Below are 23,798 nucleotides of genomic sequence, written 5' to 3'. Positions count from 1 at the left end.
TTATTGGTTTAATTTCAATAATATAATATATAACAGTGTCATTTTTAGTCTCCAAAATGACACTGTTATGTGAAGTTTATTCATAAACTAATTTCAAGAAAATCAAGTGCTTATGATTGCTTGCGACTGATCCCACATTATTTAATTTATGATTCATCAATCAAACGATTGCTAAGCCACTATAAATACCCTACGTTCCATATAACGTTCTTCATTTTGAAGAATCCCCCCTTCCACCCCTACTCCTCCTTTCCTAGATGGGTGGCAAGGTGGCACAGTGGTTAGCACTGTTGCCTCACAGCAAGAACATCACTGGCTCTAGTCCTTACCAAGCAAGCTGACGTTTCAGCTTACATGTTCTCCTCGTGCTCACATTGGTTTCCCCAGGGTTCCCTGGTTTCCTCCCACCGTCCAAAAACATGCAATTTCAGTTAATTGACTAATCCAAATCAGCACCATAGACATGCTCCTAGTAAGTAGTTATCTCTTAAGAGCAATCACTATCTGTTCATTAGCCACTACAGCAGGGGAGTTCTCGAGATCTACCTCAGCTCAAACTCCCCTCTCGTTTGCCTTGCAAATGGGAGGGAGCCCCGGGCTCGAGGATCTTATGAGCTCAGGGCTCTCTGCCAGGACAGCATGGCAAACAGGCTTTACAATCAATTATCAGCTAAGTGTGAACTTTTGAAATTATATTATTGAAAATTATCACAAAAGTCATTAGTCTCCAAAATGACGTGGTCATTTAAATTAGCCGCCAGAATGAGTATAAAGTTTTCCAATTTAGTTGAAATCTGGGTCACATAGCAATTTCTACATGCAAAAGGCTTTTTTTGTAGATTTTATGCATCATTTGGTTGTTGCTGAAATGCTTCAATTTTCAGCTGAGTTCCCATGCGAGCCATTAATCTCTTTTATTCTGCCCTGCTTCAGAAGTTAATAATAGGGTTTGTCATAAAGTTGGGAGTGAAAAACTAATGTAGCCGCTTATTGAACGGGACAGCGACGATGGCAGACCCAATTTTATTCTTTCTGTGTTTCATAAAAAGTTTCAAATGATAAAGGTGGCTCGGTATTTAAAGATTGTTTTTGGAAACTGTGTGCATTTTCTTCATTTTTTTTTAATTACAGCCGCACTTTGAAAGAACATCCATTTGTATGTGCATGAAGAAACTATCTGCAATGGCTTTAGTGACTTCCTGAAAAGTAAAATGATCTTACGTTCTGCCGTCTTCACCAACAGCAAGAAGTTCTTGGTCAGAAATCTGCTGCAGCACATGCTCTTCTCTTTCCATTTGTGTGCAGTAGAAGGTCATATCACTCATCTCCTGCTGAGAATGTGGCCATAATGCAAAGTTCCTCTTTTGAGAAGAAACCTCCCAGGTTTCTGGATTGGGACTGGAATTGAATGATTCTTGTGAGGAGGGCTCCTGGTATTCCTTTGAATTGGCAAGAGAGTAGCTTGTACCATAGAGATCATCATACATGTACTTATCCGACTCATAACTGCTGTATTCTTCCTGATTCCCCAAGAAGGCATCTCCACCATGGCTGTAAGTAGGTGATGGGTAGGAGCTGCACACAGAATGTACAGGTGATGTGCCTGAGGGTACAGAGTAGCTTGGAGACAGAGGTTTTTCATTCTCCTGATAACATGGGCTCATGAAACCCTGCTGCGAGGCATCTTTAAAACAGAACTTTGTAGAGTATGAAGCTGAATTGCTTTGGTTTGGTGGCTTGTACGACTGACAGGTCTTAAGATCCTCCTCCAGTACTTCTACAATAATAGCCAGATCCTCGAGATCCTTTGTTTCATGTTTCTTCTGTAAAAGGTACAAAACATGTTGTCAGAATCTACTATGAGCTAGATAATAGTTCCAAAGAAGACATTAAATAAAGCTAATAGCAATCAGACGTCACTTACCAGAATACGCCTCCGGTTAGCACTTGTGTTAACTCGTTTCTTATCCCCTTTAAATCCAAAGACATTTCCAATTACAACTGCAATGTGGTTAAACCTTTGCCAAGACAAGTATCAAACTCACCTTTAGATGACTTGTATTTTCCCTGAAAAATAAACAAACAAACTTCAGGCCATAAGCATCAAAACTGCCAGACACTATAAAACACTGTAAGATAAGAAATCATACCTGCAGATCATTAGGGTCAATACCCTTGGCTATCCTTATATTTCTTAGCATGTCACGTACTGGCATTCTCACTTTAACTCCAAGGTATTTCTTTTCAGGTGAGGACTTGTGTTTTTTGGGTCCTAAAGTAAAAAAAGCTTGTCAGCAAAGCAGCACACAATTATAATATCAATTTTTAATTTTTTTTTTTTTTTTTAGGTTTTGTCGGAGCAATTTAATGGTGACAATAGTCCAGTCAGATCGATCGCTTGCTCCCACAAGGTAAACGTTGGTGTACTATTCTCAAAATCTGCCATATAATACAAAAAAACTTTAGTAATTTATAGTAAATAATATAGTGTTTTTTGAAAGTACTTTGAAACTGCAGTTGTTGTGGTAATATAAATACAATAATATAAGCTAATGAGCCAATACTGAACTAAGCGTTATATAACTATAGTGTATAATATACAACACGATTTACTGTAGTAAAAACTATAAGTATACAACCGTTTTTGTTAGTTAAAACTGCAGTATGATGGAGCATTTATTAAAGTGTTGTAAAAACTGTAATAAATACAGTATACAACACTTTACTGTAGTATACCCGTGTCTCTGTGACACTTTTTTGTAAACATTTATTATTTTTATTTATCTGTTTAGGATATTCCAATGTGTAATTAAAAAGTTAAATTACTAGTCTATAAATAATCTTAAGAATAAAATATTCTGTGTTCTTGGAAGTGTAAACTTGGTTTACTATACTGTTAAATTGTCATACTGTCTGCTGTCTGGCATTATATAATGATTGGTATAAACTGGTCTGAAATTACAATAATATTGTTTATTACAATAAGATAGATAGATAGACAGACAGACAGACAGACATCACAGTAAATTACATAGGGCTATACAGCAGTTTATACTATACAGTTTAAGCCAGCCAGCTTTCTTTCTCACCAGCTAAGACCAGCAATTTTTCCCCAAAGCAGGGAAATCATAATTAATATCTATTATTTTTATTTTTTTATGGACAGTGTAATTCAGAAATGTTGTACTAACCTTTTTGGCTCCTGTTACTGTCATTGCTGTTCCCTGACAGGTTATGGGTCTGCATGGTTAGATTCGGTCCGTTTGCACGTGTAGAATGTTCTGTTTTCATCTGCGACACGTCACATGAATATTCGCGGTGTACACAGTTTTTAGGAATCAAATTCCACCCTGTACCCTCTGCCTGACTGCTCACCATCCTGTTGTCTTGTTATAAATCTGACTATAAAGTGCAAAGCGTTCAGACTTATGACATCAAACGCAAAATAGTTGTGTAATAAAGGGCTTGAGCTCAGTGCCTGCCAGTCTTCATGCAACAAGTGTGTCATGTGACGACAGCGGCGTGTGTTTTCAGTACCTGACTGGATGAGGCGTGACATGCTAAACACCTGGCGCTGCGTTCAAAACGTCATGTAGCGCCCTATAAAGGGCACTTCTTAGTAATTGCAATAATCGTCGCCATATTGAAGTATAGTTAAAAGAAGTGCTTAAAACAGGCCACTTCCAATGGCCCTTTGGAATTAGGGATTTTGAAGGACTGGCGGACACTTCGGACCGGTCCTTTGAGTAGGAAATATGAATATGTTTGATTTGGTGTCACTGCCTTCAGTACGGATAGACTCAACCCCAAACTCTAATCCCTTCAGAGGGACCCTCCGAAAAGATTAGGCAGGGATGAGACTGGAACCAGCACCATCGCAACTTAACCAGTTTAGCATGTGAAAACAGTGGAGCAAAGCAGTTTTGTCAAGAAAGAGCTCATATCCAGTACAATGCTCACTACGCTTGAGTTTCATGATAAATAAAAACTATATAGCCTAAATAAAAAAAATATAAAAAATATTTTTTAAGTTCAAATCTTCTTTGAAACAATAAACCAGAGTAACTAAATCTACGAAAAAAGCTGTTCACATTTAAGGTTTAAACACGAAGTCTTTCTGCAGCATTGAAAACGCTGCAGGTGCTGATAAACTTGAGCAGACCAAAACGGGCGATTGTTTGGTTCATGCTCTCTCGCGCGCTGCATTGCTAAACTGAGATCATACACTGACATCTACCGACGACACAAACACAGACACTGTACAAAACGACTCCCTCTATGTTTTATCACCCAACCTATGCGATACTATGACAAGTATGTAAAAGGAGCAGTAAAAAAATTTAATTTTATGTGACGTAGTATACAGCTAAATTTTATTTTACTTTATTTGCACATAAATAATTGTTCTGTTTTGCAGCATCACTTCTTATGTTCATCATACTAATAAATAAATAAACAAACAATTAAAGCAAAATCATCCACATACATTTAACTCTTTTTTTAGGCAGTAGCTGTACTGGCCATGTGGCCAATCGCATCAAAACTAATATTGTTATTTAAATATGAGGTCATTAGATCATGTTAACAGACCAGATTGTCTTAACCTAAAACTTTGGTCTAATCTAAAATTATGTTTTCATTCATTCATTCATTCATTCATTCATTCATTCATTCATTCATTCATTCATTCATTCATTCATTCTCTTTTTGGCTTATTAATCTGGGGTCGCCACAGCAGAAAGAACCGCCTATGTTTTCAATAAAAAAAAAAATATATGAAACAAATATTTAAAAGGTTTAATAATTGAAAAACAATGTATTCCTGTTATAAAATTTGTATTTTCAGCATCTTTCAGCTTTCAGGACTTAAGAGCCACATGATTCTTTAGAAATTATTATGAAAATGATTTGCTGCTCTGTTATGATCAATTATAATTGGTGCTCAATCATTAACAAAAAGTTCTTAATATCATTTATTATTCATTCATTCATATTCGTTTCGACTAAGTCCCTTTTGTTAACCAGGGGTCGCCACAGCGGAATGAACTGCCAACTTATCCTGCATATGTTTTACACAGCGGATGCCCTTCCAGCCGCAAACCATCACTGGGAAACACCCATACACTCTTGCAAACACACACATACGCTACAGCCAATTTAGCTTATTGGTATGTTTTTAAATATAAGTTAATGTAACTTGGTCTCCACAAATATTATGCTTTACAACAGTTTTTAGTCTTGGTAATACATTTTTCTTGAATTAGCCTATTTGAATGGGTTCTGAAGGAGTATATGGGGTCATGGGGTGAAAGTGCAGACAGACAAGCACTTGAGTTTTAATGGAAAAAAGCTGTGATATACTTATTTTAGTAAATAAATAGCAAATGGATTCTAGACTGAGATTTTGTTTAAGCTTATCTTAGTTAAACAACATATTTTAACAAAAAGAACTCGGCTCCAGTTCTCATGGTTACATTTTTTAACATTTTAAATAAAATTGATTGGCCAACTTTAACACAATTGTTGGATTTGTCCATATTTACCTAAAATTGGTCTGATTTTACCACTTTTAGAATCGTAACCATAGCTTCAGCATTACTGTTCCACTAGGAATGTATACATTCATTCATTCATTTATTCATTCATTCATTTTCTTTTCAACTTAGTCCCTTTATTAACCTCAGGTCACCACAGCAGACTGAACCACCAACTTATCCAACATATGTTTTACCCAGCGGATGCCCTTCCAGCTGCAACCCATCACTGGGAAACATCCATTCATACTCATTTACACTCATACACTATGAACAATTTAGCCTACCCAATTCACCTATACCGCATGTCTTTGGATTGTGGGGAAAACAGGAGCACCCGGAGGAAACCCACGCGAACGCGGGGAGAACATGCAAACTCCACACTGAATCGCCAACTGACTCAGCCCAGGCTCAAACCAGCAACCTTCTTGCTGTGAGGCGAACGTGCTACTCATTGTGCCACCATACAGCCCTGTTGGATTCATATTAAAGCTAATTTATGTTAGATTTTAAATAAACACAAACACAGTGTAAGCACAGTACATCCAAGCGCAATTTGATTAGTAGTATGCATTGCCAAGCAGTAGACAGCTTTAATGGTGATATTCCAAGTATTTGTTTTAAATATATTTTTGAACCCTCAGATTTCAGATTTTTAAATGGTTGCATCTCAGCTAAAATTGCCTTATACTAACAGTGTCCTTCAACAGGAAGCTTATTTATTCAGATTTCATGTGATTTATGAATCTCAACTGATACACAAGACAATAAACTGACACCTATGACTGGATTGTAAAGAACCACACTTTGCAAATAGCATATGGCCTTAATAGTGTTATAAATAAAGTTATTTTTTGGCTTTTTTTATTTACTTTATTAATTTGTTCTTTTAAAGCTTTGCAGCATTGTGGTGGTCCATCACTGATATATATATATATATATATATATATATATATATATATATATATATATATATATATATATATATATATATATATATATATATATATATATATATGTATATATGGATCTATTTGAAATCTTAAAATCTCTATTTTCTACTTTAATTTGACATTTATGTTACTGTAGGAAACATATTTACAATTAAATGTATAGACAACCGCACAAAAAATGGTATTACAGTAATTTAATTGCAATATCCCCTGGACACTACATGACACAGACAAAAATAAATGTGTCTGCTGACATCATCTATCAAACAAAACTGCTTCAAGAGTTCACACTTAAATATTGCTTGATAATGATCGCAGGTTGGGCATGCTGTCCCGGGAGAGAACCCTGAGCTTAGAATGATCCGATTTGCTTATTAATTATTACAGATGAGAGATCAGCCTTGATCAATCATACCACATGCTCCTCTTAAAATTTCTTTGTGAAACTTCACCTAATTTGCTAGAGCACACAAAACAAAAAAAATATATAGCACCTATTATTTAGGTTAATTTTTTCCTGTTTGCTGACAAGCTGGAAACAAACACACATGACTGCAGGGTGCTGGAGCACACAGGGCTTGAGTTAACATGTCCAACATTTTCATTTATGAAAATAATATAATCCTTAAAAAAGCAACTATTTTAGTTTTTCTTTTTTTTTTAACCTCACAATTTCAAGCACTTTCAACACTTTTTTAAAGGTTTCCTGTAAAATGACACTAAAATGTAGAAGAATTGAGGTGGAAAACCCCCAAAAGCTTGTCCAGCATTACATGATTATATCTGTGACAACAGAGAGTGTTTCGCAATCATTTCTGTGTCTCTTCCAGCAGAGAGTGCAAATCACTCTTCTGAGCCCTCACATGAGCTCAACACTGCCATTACTGCAGGACGCTGGTGAGCAATAATGGAGGTCTTAAACTCCATTGATGAGCAGCCTGAATATGATTTCTCTTCAGTTCTGTGAAGTAACGGATTAACCCATTCACTCGAGTGCTTCACTGAAGAACACAGAGCTGTAGAAACATTGAGCTCCTTTGTCTGCTGTGAGTTAATGGACCTCACCTAAACCCGGATCCGATCCCCAAAGGAAAAACCTGTTCCTGCTGACTCCCCTTTGGGACCACCTTCCTTTGCTTGCTGGGTCCCAAAAAAAGAAAAGCTCATCATCCCTGAGTAATGCAGCATGTGTACAAAGTTGCTATTGGGGATGCCTGTGCCTGCATTGCCCTCAAAAGTATGACCCATGCCAGCAAAGTCTCTAGAGAGATCTGCTGCACCTGTGCCAGAGGTAATGGGCTTTTCAAATGAAGCACCCATGCCTGGATCCAACCAGATATAATTTTATTGCCCATTCTCAATTAGAAAGCCAAGCAACATCTCTCTGCAATATTGATGCTTTACAACCATATATGCCAACAAAGAACTTTTTAAGAGTGTATCTGCAGTAGAGTCTAAAGTGATTAAAAGCTTTTCAGCATGTCAAAAAGACACATATAGCCGTATTGAGCAGTTGGTTACCAACATCGAATAGTTTAGACTGCTGAGCGAATCACTGGTATTACTCTCCTCTCCAAGAACTGTACTCATCCAGAGCAAGCAGAAGGGCTGCCAAAATCACTCGGCACCCCTCACACCCAGCATTCCTCCTCTTCGAACTTTTACCTATTGGTTGGCACTGTGCACAAGAACAACCTGACAGTTTCTTCCCTCAGCCAGTCCATCTCATCAACACCATATAACATTGTGAAGCAAACATCCCTCCTTTTTATACACAGTTTTTATTTATTTAACAACATACTTTACAATTTGTACATACAGCTGCACATTTAACGTTGTATACTGTTGTAATATACACTTGTCAATTTATATATGCATTCACTACTTGAGTCATTATCTCAGTGTGGTATATGGAGACAGCTCAAACCAGGACCGCAAAGCACTTCAAAGAGTTGTGCGATTAGCTGAGCGCATCTCAGGGTCTTCTCTCCCCTCCTTGCAGGACATCTATCTCAAACGCTGTAAAAATAGAGCTGTTAAAATCTGTAAGGACTTATATCACCCTGGTAATTACCTATTCACTTTGCTTCCATCTGGTAAGCGTTTCCGTAGCTTGATGGCAAAAACTGAGAGACTTAGGAGGAGCTTCTTTGCCCAGGCCATCAGGCTTCTAAATTCTAACCATCAAGTTATACATCACTTGATTTTACGTTTATATCACTGCATTAGTCATATCTATAAGCTACCTCATATTGCTGCTATTCTCATTGCTTTGTATAATTTTTTGCACATTTTTTTTGCACAAATTTTTCTAATTATTATTTAATTTTTGTTTATCTATACTTGCACTGTCTCTGGAGCGGACCTGACCTACATTTTACTGCTGGTCATACTTTGTATTATTATGTATGTGACAAATAAAACTCTTGACTTGACTTGACTTGACTTATCACTATAAAATGCCTTTGATGTCCCACAAGATTGAATCGGTCCCATATGAACATTATGCAAAATAATGAAATTTTGATGTTTTAATATTGTTGGTTAAACCTTTACACACATGCAGGTAGAATTATATGTGTTTTGAAATATGCTTTTGTCAATTGTTGCCATATTCTTTCATTTAATGGATGTGATTTTGCCATGTCCTACACACTGCTCAGCCAACTTCAGTGAGTCTAAAAAGTAGATAAATTAGATCAAATGAAAAAGACTTTTAAATATTCGTATTGTCTTCAACAAGTTATTTGATAAAATAATAAGTCATTTTGATCACTTTTATTTTGTTTTCATAATATTATTAATAATTTTGCATGTGTCCTTGAAATTGCTGTCCACCTTGTTGTGATAAGGTAAATGCCCCTTTAAGAAACCCTCTGATGTACTATGGTATCCCCATGCCTTTTGCCTTTCTCGGGGGAGGTTAAAACATCTGCCGTGCACACAGTAACTATCTACACTTATGTTTCCTATTTTTGCTCATATTGTGTTTGAAACTAAATGTTGTCGAGCTTAACACATCCACCCTGTCATAGTCAAATATTAACTAATATTAAAAAATTCAGAAATCAAAAATAAAGCTTTTAAACCGTGCACAAAGAGCTTAAATGGGGAAACACTTAGCTTGCTGCAGGTATAACATGTGTTGAATAAATACTTTTTTTTTTAGCCAAAAATGTCTTTCCTGTCATTGTCCACCCTGTCACAAATCCTTCCTATACAGTGAGGACATAAGCAGTGTTATTTATTTATTTATTTATTTATTTATTTAGTATTTTACTGTTAATGAGTTAATGTTTTTATGTTACAACACACACACACATACTACACCAGTAGATGCAATACATAAGTGGACAAAACAAGCCTTTTGGCAATATATGTCTCAGTATATTTAAAGTCCATAAAAAAGAGCTCATTGACTGTTTGAAATAAAAACACAGCCCTAAATATTTGTACATTTATGTCAACATATGTAATCTAATTATTTACCTTATTCTGAAAAAGACAGTATTGAGAGAGAAGACAAAAAAGTAAGAAAGAAAGAAAGAAAGAAAGAAAGAAAGAAAGAAAGAAAGAAAGAAAGAAAGAAAGAAAGAAAGAAAGAAAGAAAGAAAGAAAGAAAGAAGCAAATTTAGTTTAATTTGGAGGACAATAATTGTTTATTTTCTGTCTAAATTGCATATTGATAAAATCTAATTGGTAACAGAAGAGGCAGTATGGTGGCTCTGGTTTGCAGTATTAGTGAAAACAGAAGTTGAGTTCTTGAAAACGTTTATATCCCTTTTATATTAAATTGAGCCTCGCCCGGGTCGGTTGGCATTTCTGTGTGGAGTTTGCATGTTCTCCCCGCGTTCGCGTGGTTTCCCTTCGGGTACTCCGGGTTCTCCCCACAAGTCCAAAGAGCGCTGTTACTGTTTGTCTGCTTGCAGTTTATTTATAAAATGTTTCTGGAGCTTTACCAACATTAATTTTCTTACAGTCTTAGGTCTAATAAATACAACTATGTGGTTAAATAAAAAATCTCCAACTTTTTTTGTTGTTGTTGAAAATTCTGACATCTCAAAACATGTTCAAAGCATATTTATTATCTGTTTTTTATACTCTGTCATTCTGGTGCACTGTAGAAGCTCTGTCACGAAAACAAATTCCTTGTATGTGTGAACATACCTGGCAGTAAAGTTCTTTTTGATTCTGATTAAATTAGCATTTATCCATATTTTTATATTCATCCACCAGGGTCATTCTTGGCAATCGGTAATGTTTCAGTCCCCCATATTTTTTTAAGTAGTTGTAAATTTTAAAAGCATTTTTCGTTGATTTACTCTGTATATTATAATGAATTTTAAAAAATGTACATTAAAAGCATTTTTAGCATAAAAAATATAAAATTTCTGTCACAAACCAAGCTATTTGTCATGTCCCCGCACACAGTGTTTAAATGTTTTTTTTTTCAGTATTACAACAATTTATTTGTGTTCTTTTCTGGTGATAAATAAAAATTAAATAAAAAATGAATGTTTTTCTAAGTAAACAGGCTTCAAAGATATGTCCCTTAATATAAACTCAATCCTGTCACGCCAGCAATTCTCCACCTATAGCAATTTAGACTCCTCTTATATGACATCACAGACAGAAAGTGACATCATTCAGCTTACTTTAACAGCATGGTGCAAAAGAAGGCAAGAAATATGTTAATTTATTTACATTTTTTTATGTTTTGTTATAGTTAGGAAGGGTACAGTCAAGCTGAACAATTCAACCCCATTATGTAAAACAATGTTTTTTTTCTTCTTCCAAACAATATAACATATTCTTGTTTAATTGCTGCCATGTGGGCCTTCTCTTTTAAACCACACGAGGAGCAGAGGTCATTTTGCTTTGAAAACTCAACCCCATCAGACTCAAATCTGTTACACTTGTCATTGTTTTGGGGTTGTAAACTTGTAACAGGATTGAGATATTCACCTAATTCATCAAAAATTTTAATTAAAAAACATTTCTGTAAATATATACTTATTATAACTTTTTTTGTCACTGATAGAATATTTGAAACAGTGTTTTCACTCAAACTTTGATGCAATTTTATGTCACACATGGCGCCAGTATCAGCAGCAGTTTTAATGTTGAATGTGTCACAGGTTTCATCATGAGTTAATGAAAAACTAATAAAATCAGAACATGTAAAGAAAAAAAAAAAAAACTAAATTATGTAATAGTTAATTAGTTTATTTCACTGTCATGCGACAATTACCCAACTTTAGAGAGGGGGTCATTAAGGGTATAATTCATATTAATTTAGAGATGAAGAGAGTTAAGCTATCAAAAGGTTTAGGAATCCCTGGTTGAATCCCCTGGTGATCCTCTGCTGCTGTAGCCCATCCCACTCAAGGTTGGAAGTGTTGTGTGTTCAGAGATACTCTTCTGCATACCTCAGTTGTAACGAGTGGTTATTTGGGTTACTGTTGCCTTTCTATCAGCTCAAACCAGTCTGACCATTCTCTGACCTCTGGCATCAACAAGGCATTTGCGCCCACAGAACTGCCGCTCACTATATAATTTTGTCCCCTAGAGATTGTTGTGCATGAAAATCCCAGTATGTCAGCAGTTTCTGAAATTCTGAGACCAGCCCATCTGGCTATATAATTTTATTTTTCATTCATTCATTCATTTTCTTGTCGGCTTAGTCCCTTTATTAATCGGGGGTCACCACAGAGGAATGAACCGCCAACTTATCCAGCACATTTTTATGCAGCGGATGCCCTTCCAGCCGCAACCCATCTCTGGGAAAATTATTATTAATATTATTATTATTATTAAGAATTTTTTGTAACAATTTCATTAAGAAGAACTTTTTCTGCTGCAGTTTTTATTTATGTTCCAGGAAATAATGCTTTGGACATGATTTACCTGATGTTGCTTCTGTTTACTGTAGCTTCTGTTCAGCAATATATTTGGTAACAGGCCTTTATCAGCATTTTTAAATGTTACTAACGGTCCAGTTTCCTGTAGCAGTTTACTTTTTAGAATTTTGACTGTAGTTTGATTTAATGAAGTTTAATTTGATCTCATTGGGATTAATGCCTTTGCTAAGTGTTTTACTAAAGTCTTAAATGTAATTTCAAATAAATTAAAACAAATAAAAATTGAAATTAAGTTTATTTTTTTAATTGTTACGATCTTCAACCCCGCCACTGTATTCTCAACCTTGTAAAATTAATATTTTTTTGAAAAATAAAATAAGGAAAACAATTAATTATAGAAAAATTCTTGCTGAGTACAAACCACCATGCCTAACATTGTAAATATGTGATTTGGGTAAGACATCGAAATTTAAATCTTTTTTAGAGAAATTAAGAGACCACAGAATACATTCATTGCATAATTGCAACTTAAATCACATATAAATCTAAAACTTATCATTTTTTTTATTTTAGCCGTTAAACAGATTTGAGGGACATATGAGCAATAGGTAAATGTTGGTTTTATCGCAAAAGATTTGTAAAATACTATTATTAACAGCTCAGTTTTGTCTGTTACAGGGTTGATAATAATGGGAATAAAACAGAAAATAATATAAAGGCTTTAATGCCTGATGAAGGAAAATATAATTTTTTTGAGAGTTTAAATTTCGCCTAATTATGTAGATTATTTAAAAATATAATCAATACACTTTCAAAAATGAGTTTGCTCAAGCTGAAATATTGGCAGGAATGACCCACCAGCTTGATATGATGGTTTTTGTTTCATTTTATATAATGAATGTTTTAAATTGTTCAAAAGGTAAGATTTTTCGTACATTTGACTATGTTTTACATACTAATTTAAAATGGTGCACGTTGTGTTTGCAGTGCTAGTAGAAGACGCATTAATTAAATGCAGTTAGAATGTTACGCTGTATCAACACTAGAGAGCAGTGCTGCACCGCAGACGCCTCTGATAACCAGCGTCTCAAGGACACGTAATTCCACATACACCATGTTTCTAATAATAAAATATTATTGTGTTGATAGTACTTATGTAAGCTCCACATTTGCTTTTCATTTAATGTCATTTGGCGATTGCAAACAGAACTTGATATCGATTCCTTATAATTCTATACAATCTTTATGGGCATACATTCAAAACCGTAACATAAAGGTTGCCATTTTAGGTTAATTCTGCATTTTCAATGTTAAATTTGCTTGTAGAGTTCATTTAAATTGACCTTAGATTTTTGTATTGTTTTATTTATGACAGCAATAACGCATCAGGTCAACAAATCAATGCGTTGCATTAATCTGGTTTTGGGCTTTGCTTTCTATCACCATACCACTGAATCTAATCTCTCATCTATACACAACTTTCCTAATATATCCAGTAACACTTGATTTAAACCCTGATATCCTTTTGCCATGCGGGACAGGTGGCCTTTTTATTCCTCTATTTATTGTCAAAAGTTACCTAGAAGGATAAGAGTCTGAGAAAACAGTTTTAACAGTCGTGTATCTGTATCTATATCTGTATGCACACTCATATATATATATATATATATATATATATATATATATATATATATATATATATATATATATATATATATATTTTTTTTTTTTTTTTTTACTTGTTCAAGCTACTTAATTTAAATGAGCTGAAACAACACAATTTTTTAGATTTAATTGAGACAACTTAATTTTTATGTTCAATCCACATACATTTGTTAAAAGTGTTACGTTAACTTAATCGATTTGTGTTGGGACAAGATGAATGAATTGTGTGGAACCCTGCATTTTTTTACAGTGCAGCATTCCTGACGGAAAAGTGACGTTGGTGCTGCGATTAATCTTGCATACATTGTTAGCATGCAGCACAAGCCCACACTTGCTACAGTCTAACTAGACAATATTGTGCCATAACTTGACCTTAATTTGACAAACTGTCATTTAGAGAGGCATGAACTCGTGTCATGCAACCAGAGTCACCTATAATAAACACATTATGAAAAGGATTACAATTCAAAATGTAAACTTAAGGACCACAGAGATAGAGACACAAATTGCCTGACTGCAACTTTAATATTCTGAGTGGGCCTTCTTGGACATTCCTCCAATACTAGGCTATTTTTTCTTTGCATGCAGTATCTTTATTTAATTATCATTTGGAATAAGGGGGGAAATGAAACTCCAGACAGTTAAGTAAATGTCAAGGGAGTTCCGGGACGATGATTTGGTAGTTCCTTGGAAGAACTGGACCGCTCCCTTTACTGAAAGCTGTTGTTTAACTAAGATAAGCTTTAAAAAATCCCTGGCAAGAAAACAATTGCTGTTTATTCACAAAAGAGGAAGTATGGCATAGTTTGGGTCCATTAAAAACTGAGACTGCAGAGTTTATGCAGGCTATTTCTGAAATCATTAGCTGTTCAATTGCATAGTATGTGTTAATACTTAATCAGAGTGATGCATAGTTCTAAGGATTTACTACAGTTAGTCTTACATTAATATGACAACTTTAGTCGAAGTTTAAATATAGATTGAGCTTGTGTTGACTTAAAGAAAGTGAGCGATCTGAAGACTGCATTACCACTCCTGCAGTTTATCAGCTCAACACTGTCTTATCATGAACAAATAAATATCCACTTATCTGCACGTGCATCTGTTTCACCAGGAGCAGGTGCAGAGATATCAAGAAAGAGCAAGTTTTACAACATATCTTCTATTTCCATGTAACTGGGATGAAAGATTTTAGAAAATAAATATGGGTCCATATTAGGTGGCTTTACCTGCTATTGAATGTACTGTGCAGTTCAATGCACTTATGGATAAATGCTCATGCTGCATTGTAAAACACTTTTGTGTGCTAAATCCTTACGGTTTAGGACAGCTTTAGTGTTAGTGACAGGCTTCAGTGTCTGTTAAGTGGTAAGGACAGGTTTAATGGTGTTGGTTAAGAGGCCTAGACATGTTTAGCGGTATATAGCTGAGTTTAACAAGTGGTTAACATCAGAGACAGCCTAAGTTGCAAGTGTAAATGTAAGGCTTGTTTTATGGTAAGGGTGTAGGCTTAAAGTATGCATGAAATCAGATTTTTGCAATGATTATTTTGCTAAAGCACATTGTTTGCCTTAAGGTAAGTTAATTCACTGAAAAAAAAAACTCTTTGCCTTGGTAATCTTTAATCAAAATCTGACCACTTGCTTTTGCTCTAAAACAGCAGTCCTTGACATGGGTTTGATGGCTTGGGTGAAATATGCTTAGCCACTCCCCTCTAACCATTCATTTGCTGCAGGTGTAAGATAAGAGGAGGAGCAGCAAAAACAAAACCCCGCCCCCTACTTAATATTCTGTTTCAGTTGAAAATACGTTATATACTAAGATAAAGGTCTGGAGCAACTTCTGGTTATCAGGTGGAGACAATTTTAGTGGTTTACTAAGGTTTAAGGGTTTACTAAGGTTTAAGGGTTAGTCAGGGGAAAGGACAAATTTAGTAGTATAACAAGATTGGTTCTGTACAACATGGACATGTATAAGTTTAATAATATAGTAAAGTTGAAGTTTAGTAGTGGTATGGGTTGATTAGGGCAGTGGGGTTTTTTTTGCCTGGGACCCCCTTTTCCCCTGTAAAATATTGTAAGTCCCCCCTCCACATTTAATGATATCATCGCTCATATAAGTTTGCAGTAGGTATGACAAAAAAAGGTTGTTTTCAAACAAACAGTATGTTTATAACTTTATCTAGATATGTTTGTGCACAAACGATAGCCTAATGTAAAATAAAGTATAAATGCTAAACATCAGTAGACCATTTGTGTTGAGTGCACCTTACGGTATTGGGGAGTCATCTGCAAATGTCTTATTAATTTGGACAGCCTCATGCATTCGTTAACAAGAACTTTGTCGCAGATTTTGCACTGTGACTGGGTCAGGGACTTTTTGCTTCGAGAAAAGGGAATAAAACCATAGTTCAGGTAACTATCTTGGTATTTCCTGCATTTCGTGTTTTCACTAATGCTAGTGCTGTGACCTGAAATGTTTGGAGCTTCCTCACTTGGGTCCAGTATGCTTGGATCATTACTAATAGCTGCTGAAGGCGAATCAGAGACTTTTTTTTGTGGAGGATGAGTTACAAATTTGTTCATTTTTTGGTCAGCCAGACCATAAAATGAACTAAGGCAACATGATCGTTCTCCTAATTGTCCACTGCTAAAAATTTGTTTATTTTGATGCGACCCCCTACAGAGCTTGCTGAGGCCCCTTTGTGGGCCGGGACCCCCCTGTTGGGAACCATTTGGTTAGGGGGTACAGGTCAAATTATTTAAAGGTATAATGGTACCAGTAAGCTTGATGCTTGGTTAACATAAAACTATTGCTGCATCTTAGTCCAATTTTTTTATTACCTTCCCTTGCTGTCTTCCATTCAACTCATCACAAGTACTGATTACACCACACAAGTGTCCACTACTGACCGAACATTTGCAATGGGTTTAAATAGAATGCTCAAAGCAATTGGAAACTACTACACATGAATGTAAGACAAAGTCACAATCGTATTGCATAGTGGCACATAAGTGCCTGGAGTGTACACAGGGATGTGGTGTATGTATGATACATGTATTTCAAATATGTATTTTAAATGCAAAATAGGATTCAACTCAAAACCAGATAGCAATTTTTTGAGATATGGTGTTTTATATTGTGTATTGAAGAGTATAATTGCACAAAAAAAAACAAAAAAAAAAAAAAACATGATTTATGGAAATGGCTAAAACTATAAAACTGGACATTGCAGTAGTTTTTAGAAATTGTGATTTTTTTTCATTGAGTATTAAAGATTTCAAATTGCAAAAATGCTGAAACACAAGACTTTTAAGAGATGGTGGCAATTTTCACAATCAAGAGACATATTTCAACTCATTATCTGCATTAAATGGTTTTTAAAGTGATTAAATAGATTATCTTAAAGACAGGATGTTCTGTATGAAATTTGGACAAAATCTATACTAAAATCAGAAAAACAGATTACATTTTTTATGAATACATTCTTATGTACAGTAGAGGTGAATGAGGTGCAGAGAAGCTGACTTAAACTTGCTCAGAGAAAAGCTGTTGTTATCAATCATTGTTCACTTCACTAAGTCAGTTTGAAGGGAAGTGAAGGGATTGATCAAACATGCCCTTTGATTAAAGATTTGCGAAGAAATGTCATGCTCGCTTGTAAAAGTATTTTGTAGTATTTTCAAAATACAAAATACAGTATTTTATTTTGATACATTTTTTGGCTGCAGTGTTTTGTAGTTTTTTGATACACTTAAAACTGAGCTATTTGGTATTTTATTTTAAAATACATTTCATTGTATTTTTCCCACCTCTGAGTGTATATTGAGCAGACTCACTCCCTCAGCCAAATCGTGGGGTCAAGGGTCTGTCCATGTCCACTTGACAAAGTGAAAGCACTTCAAATTGGGGTTGGGGATTCCCCCAAGGGGAAGTGCTTAGGGAAATTTTTGGAGTGTGTCTAAAGGTGGAGTGGAACGTAGCCATAAGAGTAATGGGTAAGGGTTAGTTAAGTGTATGGTCAGGTTTAATATTATGGGTAGTTTAGGAATCTTTCACATTATGCTGAATGGGTTGATATAGTATTATGGCTATGTTTAAGGTCAGGTTAAATGGTATGAGGGAGTTTAAGGGGTTGTTAAGGTTAAGGACAAGTTAAGTCTTATGGTTAAGTTTAAAAGTTTGTTAAGATTAAAGATTAAATTATGCAAGAAGATTTCAGTGATGATTGAAGGTTAGCAACAAGTACAGTGGTATGATACAGTTGAAGTCAGAATTAAGAGAGAGAATATTTTTTCAACATTTCTAAACATAATAGTTTTAATAACTCATTTATAATAACTGATTGATTTTATCTTTGCCATGATGACAGTAAATAATATTTTACTAGATATTTTTCAAGACACTTCTATACAGCTTAAAGTGACATTTAAAGGCTTAACTAGGCTAATTAGGTTAACTAAGCAGGTTAGGGTAATTAGGCAAGTTATTGTATAACAGTGTGTGGCGAGGGGGCGTGGCCGAGAGCCGTGGGAATGGAATGAGGCCGCGTGTAAGTGGATGCACCCTTTGGTGCGCACCGGTCTCGAATTCCACGGAAGGAGCTCTGGACTATAAGAGGAGGAATGATGACAGAGGAAGCCGAGAGAGGACCGGGCCCGGGCATATTGTTTTACTTTTGTTTTCAGTTTTGACCTTAAATCCGTTTGTTTTGGTTTAGATGGCAGTCTCCGTGAGGAGCTGCCGTTCATATTATAAATAAATATTTTAAAAACTGAAAACAAAAGTAAAACAATATGCCCGGGCCCGGTCCTCTCTCGGCTTCCTCTGCCATCGTTCCTCCTCTTATAGTCTAGAGCTCCTTCCGTGGGATTCGAGACCGGTGCGCACCACAGGTGCATCCACTTACACGCGGCCTCATTCTGTTCCCACGGCTCTCGGCCACGCCCCCTCGCCACATAGTGGTTTGATCTGTAGACTATCAAATAAAAATTTTACTTAAAGGGGCTAATAATTTTGACCTTAAATTGAGTTTTAAAACATTAAAAACTGCTTGTAGTCAAGCCGAAGTTAAAACAAATAAGACTTTCTCCAGAAGAAAAATATTATCAGACATACTGTGAAAATGTCCTTGCTCTGTTAAACATAATTTGGGAAATATTTTTAAAAATTTTAAGTCAAATGGGGGCTAATAATTCTGACTTCAACTGTATGTAAGTGGTAAAGTGTAAACAGTGTCAATACAGATATGTAGAAATTCTTTGTAGAAATTCTTTACAGCTATAAGTACATGCAATTATTTGTCAAGTGCAATGTTAATACATATGAGCAATTCCAGTGTTATGGATGTGACATTTGCAGTAAAATCTCAAAACATGTATTGAAAGAGAAAGTATATATTAGTATATATATTTTTAAACTATTAACCACAGAATTATGAGAGAAGAAAAATATTAATTTGTAAACATTTTTTATATTTTAAATGAGGAAAATAAACATGAGTTACGGATGTGACCAAAAACAGTTAGCGAGTTTACAGTACACAAAATACTTTGTAGAAATTCTGTGAATTAAACTGCAAAGCCAATCAGAAATAATGCTAATCAAAAGGAGAATAGTCGGCTCACTATAGAACAAACATGATTGATTCTGTTTGATTTGACATTTTTGCATTTATGAGGAAAAAGTGTTGTTATGTATGTGACATCTCTCTGTTATGGATGTGACAGATGTGAAATTGCCACTTGTGTGACTTTGTTAAATCAAATATAATTGTTTGAAAACACTGACAGAGAAATTTTTGAGTATTTTTAAAGCATTGTAAAATGCAAGCCTACACAAAAAACACAGAAAAAGTTTTGCTATTTTGGCAAAAACTTATTTTTTTTCATGGCAAGGTTGACATTTGCATGGAATTGCTCATACATATCTACAGAACAACTGCATTGCATCACATTATTTAACATTACATGCTACTGAAAAGTAGTTCAGGAGGCTAAATAAAAACAGATAAATAGACAATAAAAGTGCATCTAATTCCTGTTTCATGAGGGAAGGTTTACCGAAGCTTTCTTATGTTATTAATGTTAACATGATCATTTTGCACAACTTAAATTTAAAATGCTCATTAAAGAGACAATAAAAATGAATCCAGTTTAGATTTGAAATTAAACCTAATTAGGGAATACTTTAGGAATGAAAGATTTAGAAAAAAGGACTAAAGAATATATATAAGTTGCCAGTAAGGTTAGCTTAACTCATAAATAAAAATGAAGAATATATATTTTTACAAAAAAAAAAAAAAAAACTCAGCCAAATTACTACAACATTATAACTAAAAAAAGCATATAACAATAAAAAAAAATAATAATAATAATTCAAACTATTAAAAACTACATAGTTGCTCAGTGATCCTAAAGTAATATATTACAAACATGAACAATTTCTAATGTGCATGTGAAGTGTCCAGTAGGGGTGCTCATTGTCTTCATTCATCTACATGAGATGATGCTCTGTACTTAAACATTTCTAAAAACATGGAGAGAGAATAACTAAAGCTGCTCATAAGCAGATCTGGCTTTGGCAGGCTTAGGCGTTTGTTCTGCTCTATTAAATGATCTATTGATTATTAACAAGCTGACATAGTCACATGGTCTCCAAGATAATAACTTTCTGCATACTATTACGTAATTTCACTGAAACTACATAATAGGGCTTATACATTAAATGCGGATCATCTCTCATTTATGGGAAATCTGGAAAATTTTCTGCAAAATATTAAGAAAACCTATGCATTTTGGAAAATATAAAGGAAAAATACCAAAATATGTTATTCAATATATATAGTTAATACATTTGTCAAATAAAACAAAATTGTAAATGTATTTAATGCCAAATCATCATCAACAGTCATTTCAGTGTCCATCTCTGCCTGATTTCAGAGCTCCAATATAAGGAAACGACCTAACAGTAGTAAATTATCTAGATTAAATCAGAAACACATAAAGTGTCCACCAGTGATTGACGAAGCTTTATTAGCAATAAAAGCGTAATTTGCATAAGGTCCATTGAAGATCCAGAGGTCAGAGATGTCAAACCATGTCATTTCTAAGATGTTTATCCAGATCTTTGAAACAGTGGGGCAGGGAAGAAACACTGCCTATAGTGTTATTCTAGTTATCAACACTAACTTGCACTTTCACGACTAAATGGTTCCACAAAGAAGAACATTTTTATTGCACAATAGTTCCTTAAAGAGATAATTCACCCAAAACTGGAAATTCTGTCATCCTTTACTTGTTTCAGACCTGTTTGACTTTCTTCTCCTGAACACATGATATTGTGAACCACTGACTTTCATAGTATTTAAGGGGGATTTTAAGAAAGTTCTGCAAACTAAGAAAAAAAAAGTTTGTTTTAAGAACAGTTCAAATGGCTCTTCTATGTTGTGTCTGCATTTAACAATAATCTTTTGTAACCATTGTTTGTAAAGAGGTTTCAAAGCTGTAACTTAATAAAAGGTCCTATACAATCTTAAAAGGAATGTTTCAAATGTGTTTTTTGCATGATGCCAAAGAAACATTTTTGCATCCTCCAAAAAAAAAAAAAAAAGTTCAGCAAAGGTTATTAACTGTAAAAATCATTTACGTGACTTCACTTTTTCCTCATTTTTTTTTTTGTTACAGCCTTTTCCAAAATAGATTAAATTAATCATAATGTACTGTATAATGTAATCATAATGACAATGCGAAAAAAGATATTTGTGAAAGAATTTGTAAAATTGTACATAACATGTGCATAAGTATTATAAGTATTTGCCATGAAGCTCTGGTACACTTTGTTTTCACTAATCATTCTTGAGATGTTTCAGCAGCTTAATTGGAGTTCACCTGTGGTAAATTCAGTTAATTGGACATAATTGGAAAAGGCATACACCTGACTATATAAGGTCCCAGGGTTGACAGTGCATGTGAAAGTACAAAACATGGAGACAAAGGAAGGCACAAGGTTGGGGAAGGTTACAGAAAAATTTCTGCTGCTCTGAAAGCTCAAATGAGCACAGTGGCCCCCGTCATCCATAAGTGAAAGATGTTTGGGACCACCAGGACTCTTCCTAAAGCTGGCCGGCCATCTAAGCTGAGTGATCGGGGAGAAAGGCCTAAGTCAGGAAGGTGATCAATAACCCGATGGTCACTCTGTCTGAGCTTCATCGTTCTTCTGTGGAGAGAGGACAACCACAAAAGGACAACCATCTGTGCAGCAATCCACCAATCAGGCCTGTATTGGCCAGATGGAAGCCACTTCGAACCTGGAATTTGCCAAAAGGCATCTGAAGGACTCTCAGATCATAAGAAGCAAAATTCTATGGTCTGTTGGGACTAAAATTAAACTCTTTGGAGTAAATGGCAGGCGTTATGTTTGGAGAAAACCAGGCACCACTCATCTCCAGGCTAATACCATGTGTACAGTGATGCATGGTGGTGGCAGCATCATACTGCGGGGAGGATTTTCAGCAGCAACTGGAAGACTAGTCAGGACAGAGGGAAAGATTAATGCAGCAATGTACTGAGACATCCTGAATGAAAACCTGCTTCAGAGTGCTCTTGACCTCAGACTGGAGCCACGGTTTGTCTTCGAGTACAATGACCCAAGCTTGTGGCATTATATTCAAAAAGACTTGAGGCTGTAATTGCTGCCAAAGGTGCATCAACAAAGTATTGAGCAAAGGCTGTGATAAGGTACATGTGATTTTCAGGGTTTTTTATTTTTAATATATTTGTAACAATTTAAAAAAACATATTGTCATTATGGAGTATTGTGTGTAGAATTGAGGAAATAAATGAATTTAATATATTTTGAAATAAGGCTGTAACAGAAAATGTAGAAAAATAAAGCACTACAAATACGTTTCTGATGCTCTGTGTAGGACAATAAATATTGACAAAAAATATATTTAAAATCACAGAGAACAAACGACAAATGGGGGAGTTGGAGAGATGATAAACAATAGAATTAAACAAAACAAAACAATCTGTTCTATTGGCCCAATTTCTACCCTAACTATCCAAGCAGAAAAACATATCAATATTGAAAAGAAAATCTTCACGTCTCTGGCCTTACCCACACTATGATAACAGAAAAACAAAAGTACAGCGAGTGGAGCTCGTCCCTAACCTAGTTATGAGATGTAACTTAGTATTCATAAAATAAATAGCACTATATGAAGATAATTGATCAACAATAAAAAATAAATCACTCTCACTCTTTTTAACACATTTCTAAACATAATATATTTAATAACTCATTTCTAATAACTGATTTATTTTAACTTTGCCATGATGACAGTAAATAATATTTATATTATTAGATATTTTTCTAATAATTTCTAAACCTAGACTTAACTAGGTTTATTAGGTAAACTAGGCAGGTTAGGGTAATTAGGCACAGTATTGTATAATGATGTTCTGTAGTCAAAAAATATAGCTTAAAGGGACTAATAATTTTGACCTTAAATGTTTTTTTTTGTTTTTTTTAAACTGCTTTTATTCTAGCCAAAATAAAACAAATAAGACTTTTTTTCAGAAGAAAAAAAAATACTATCAGACATACTGTGAAAATTACTTGCTCTGTTAAACATCATTTAGGAAATATTTAAAAAGTAATAAAAATATTTTAAGGGTGGCTAATAATTTTGTAAAAAAAAAAACTGTATTTATAGTACAACTAAGTAAAAAGTAAAACTTGTCAGTAAAAGTCAGTAAAAGAATTGATAAAATGACCCCTTA

General features: G+C 34.7%; 1 protein-coding gene across 3 annotated transcripts in view; it reads right to left on the bottom strand.

Annotated features, from left to right (window-relative positions):
* zgc:113279 overlaps window positions 1-3,506 on the bottom strand; it is an 8,659-nt gene extending 5,153 nt beyond the window's left edge. Inside the window, 5 exon segments of one of the 3 annotated variants that reach the window (NM_001020720.1) lie at window positions 1,222-1,823; window positions 1,925-1,971; window positions 2,046-2,067; window positions 2,151-2,272; window positions 3,192-3,506. In NM_001020720.1, the coding sequence (NP_001018556.1) occupies window positions 1,222-1,823; window positions 1,925-1,971; window positions 2,046-2,067; window positions 2,151-2,272; window positions 3,192-3,378 (980 nt within the window). In that variant the 5' untranslated portion in view covers window positions 3,379-3,506. 3 annotated transcript variants of the gene reach the window in all.
* Window positions 3,507-23,798: the final 20,292 nt, after the last annotated feature.

Source organism: Danio rerio, chromosome 15 (genome assembly GCF_052040795.2).
Source record: "Danio rerio strain M-AB ecotype USA chromosome 15, GRCz13ab, whole genome shotgun sequence".
Classification (NCBI taxonomy): domain Eukaryota; kingdom Metazoa; phylum Chordata; class Actinopteri; order Cypriniformes; family Danionidae; genus Danio; species Danio rerio.
The sequence above is the reverse complement of the archived record's forward strand: the minus strand, read 5'-3'. Positions and strand labels throughout refer to the sequence as shown.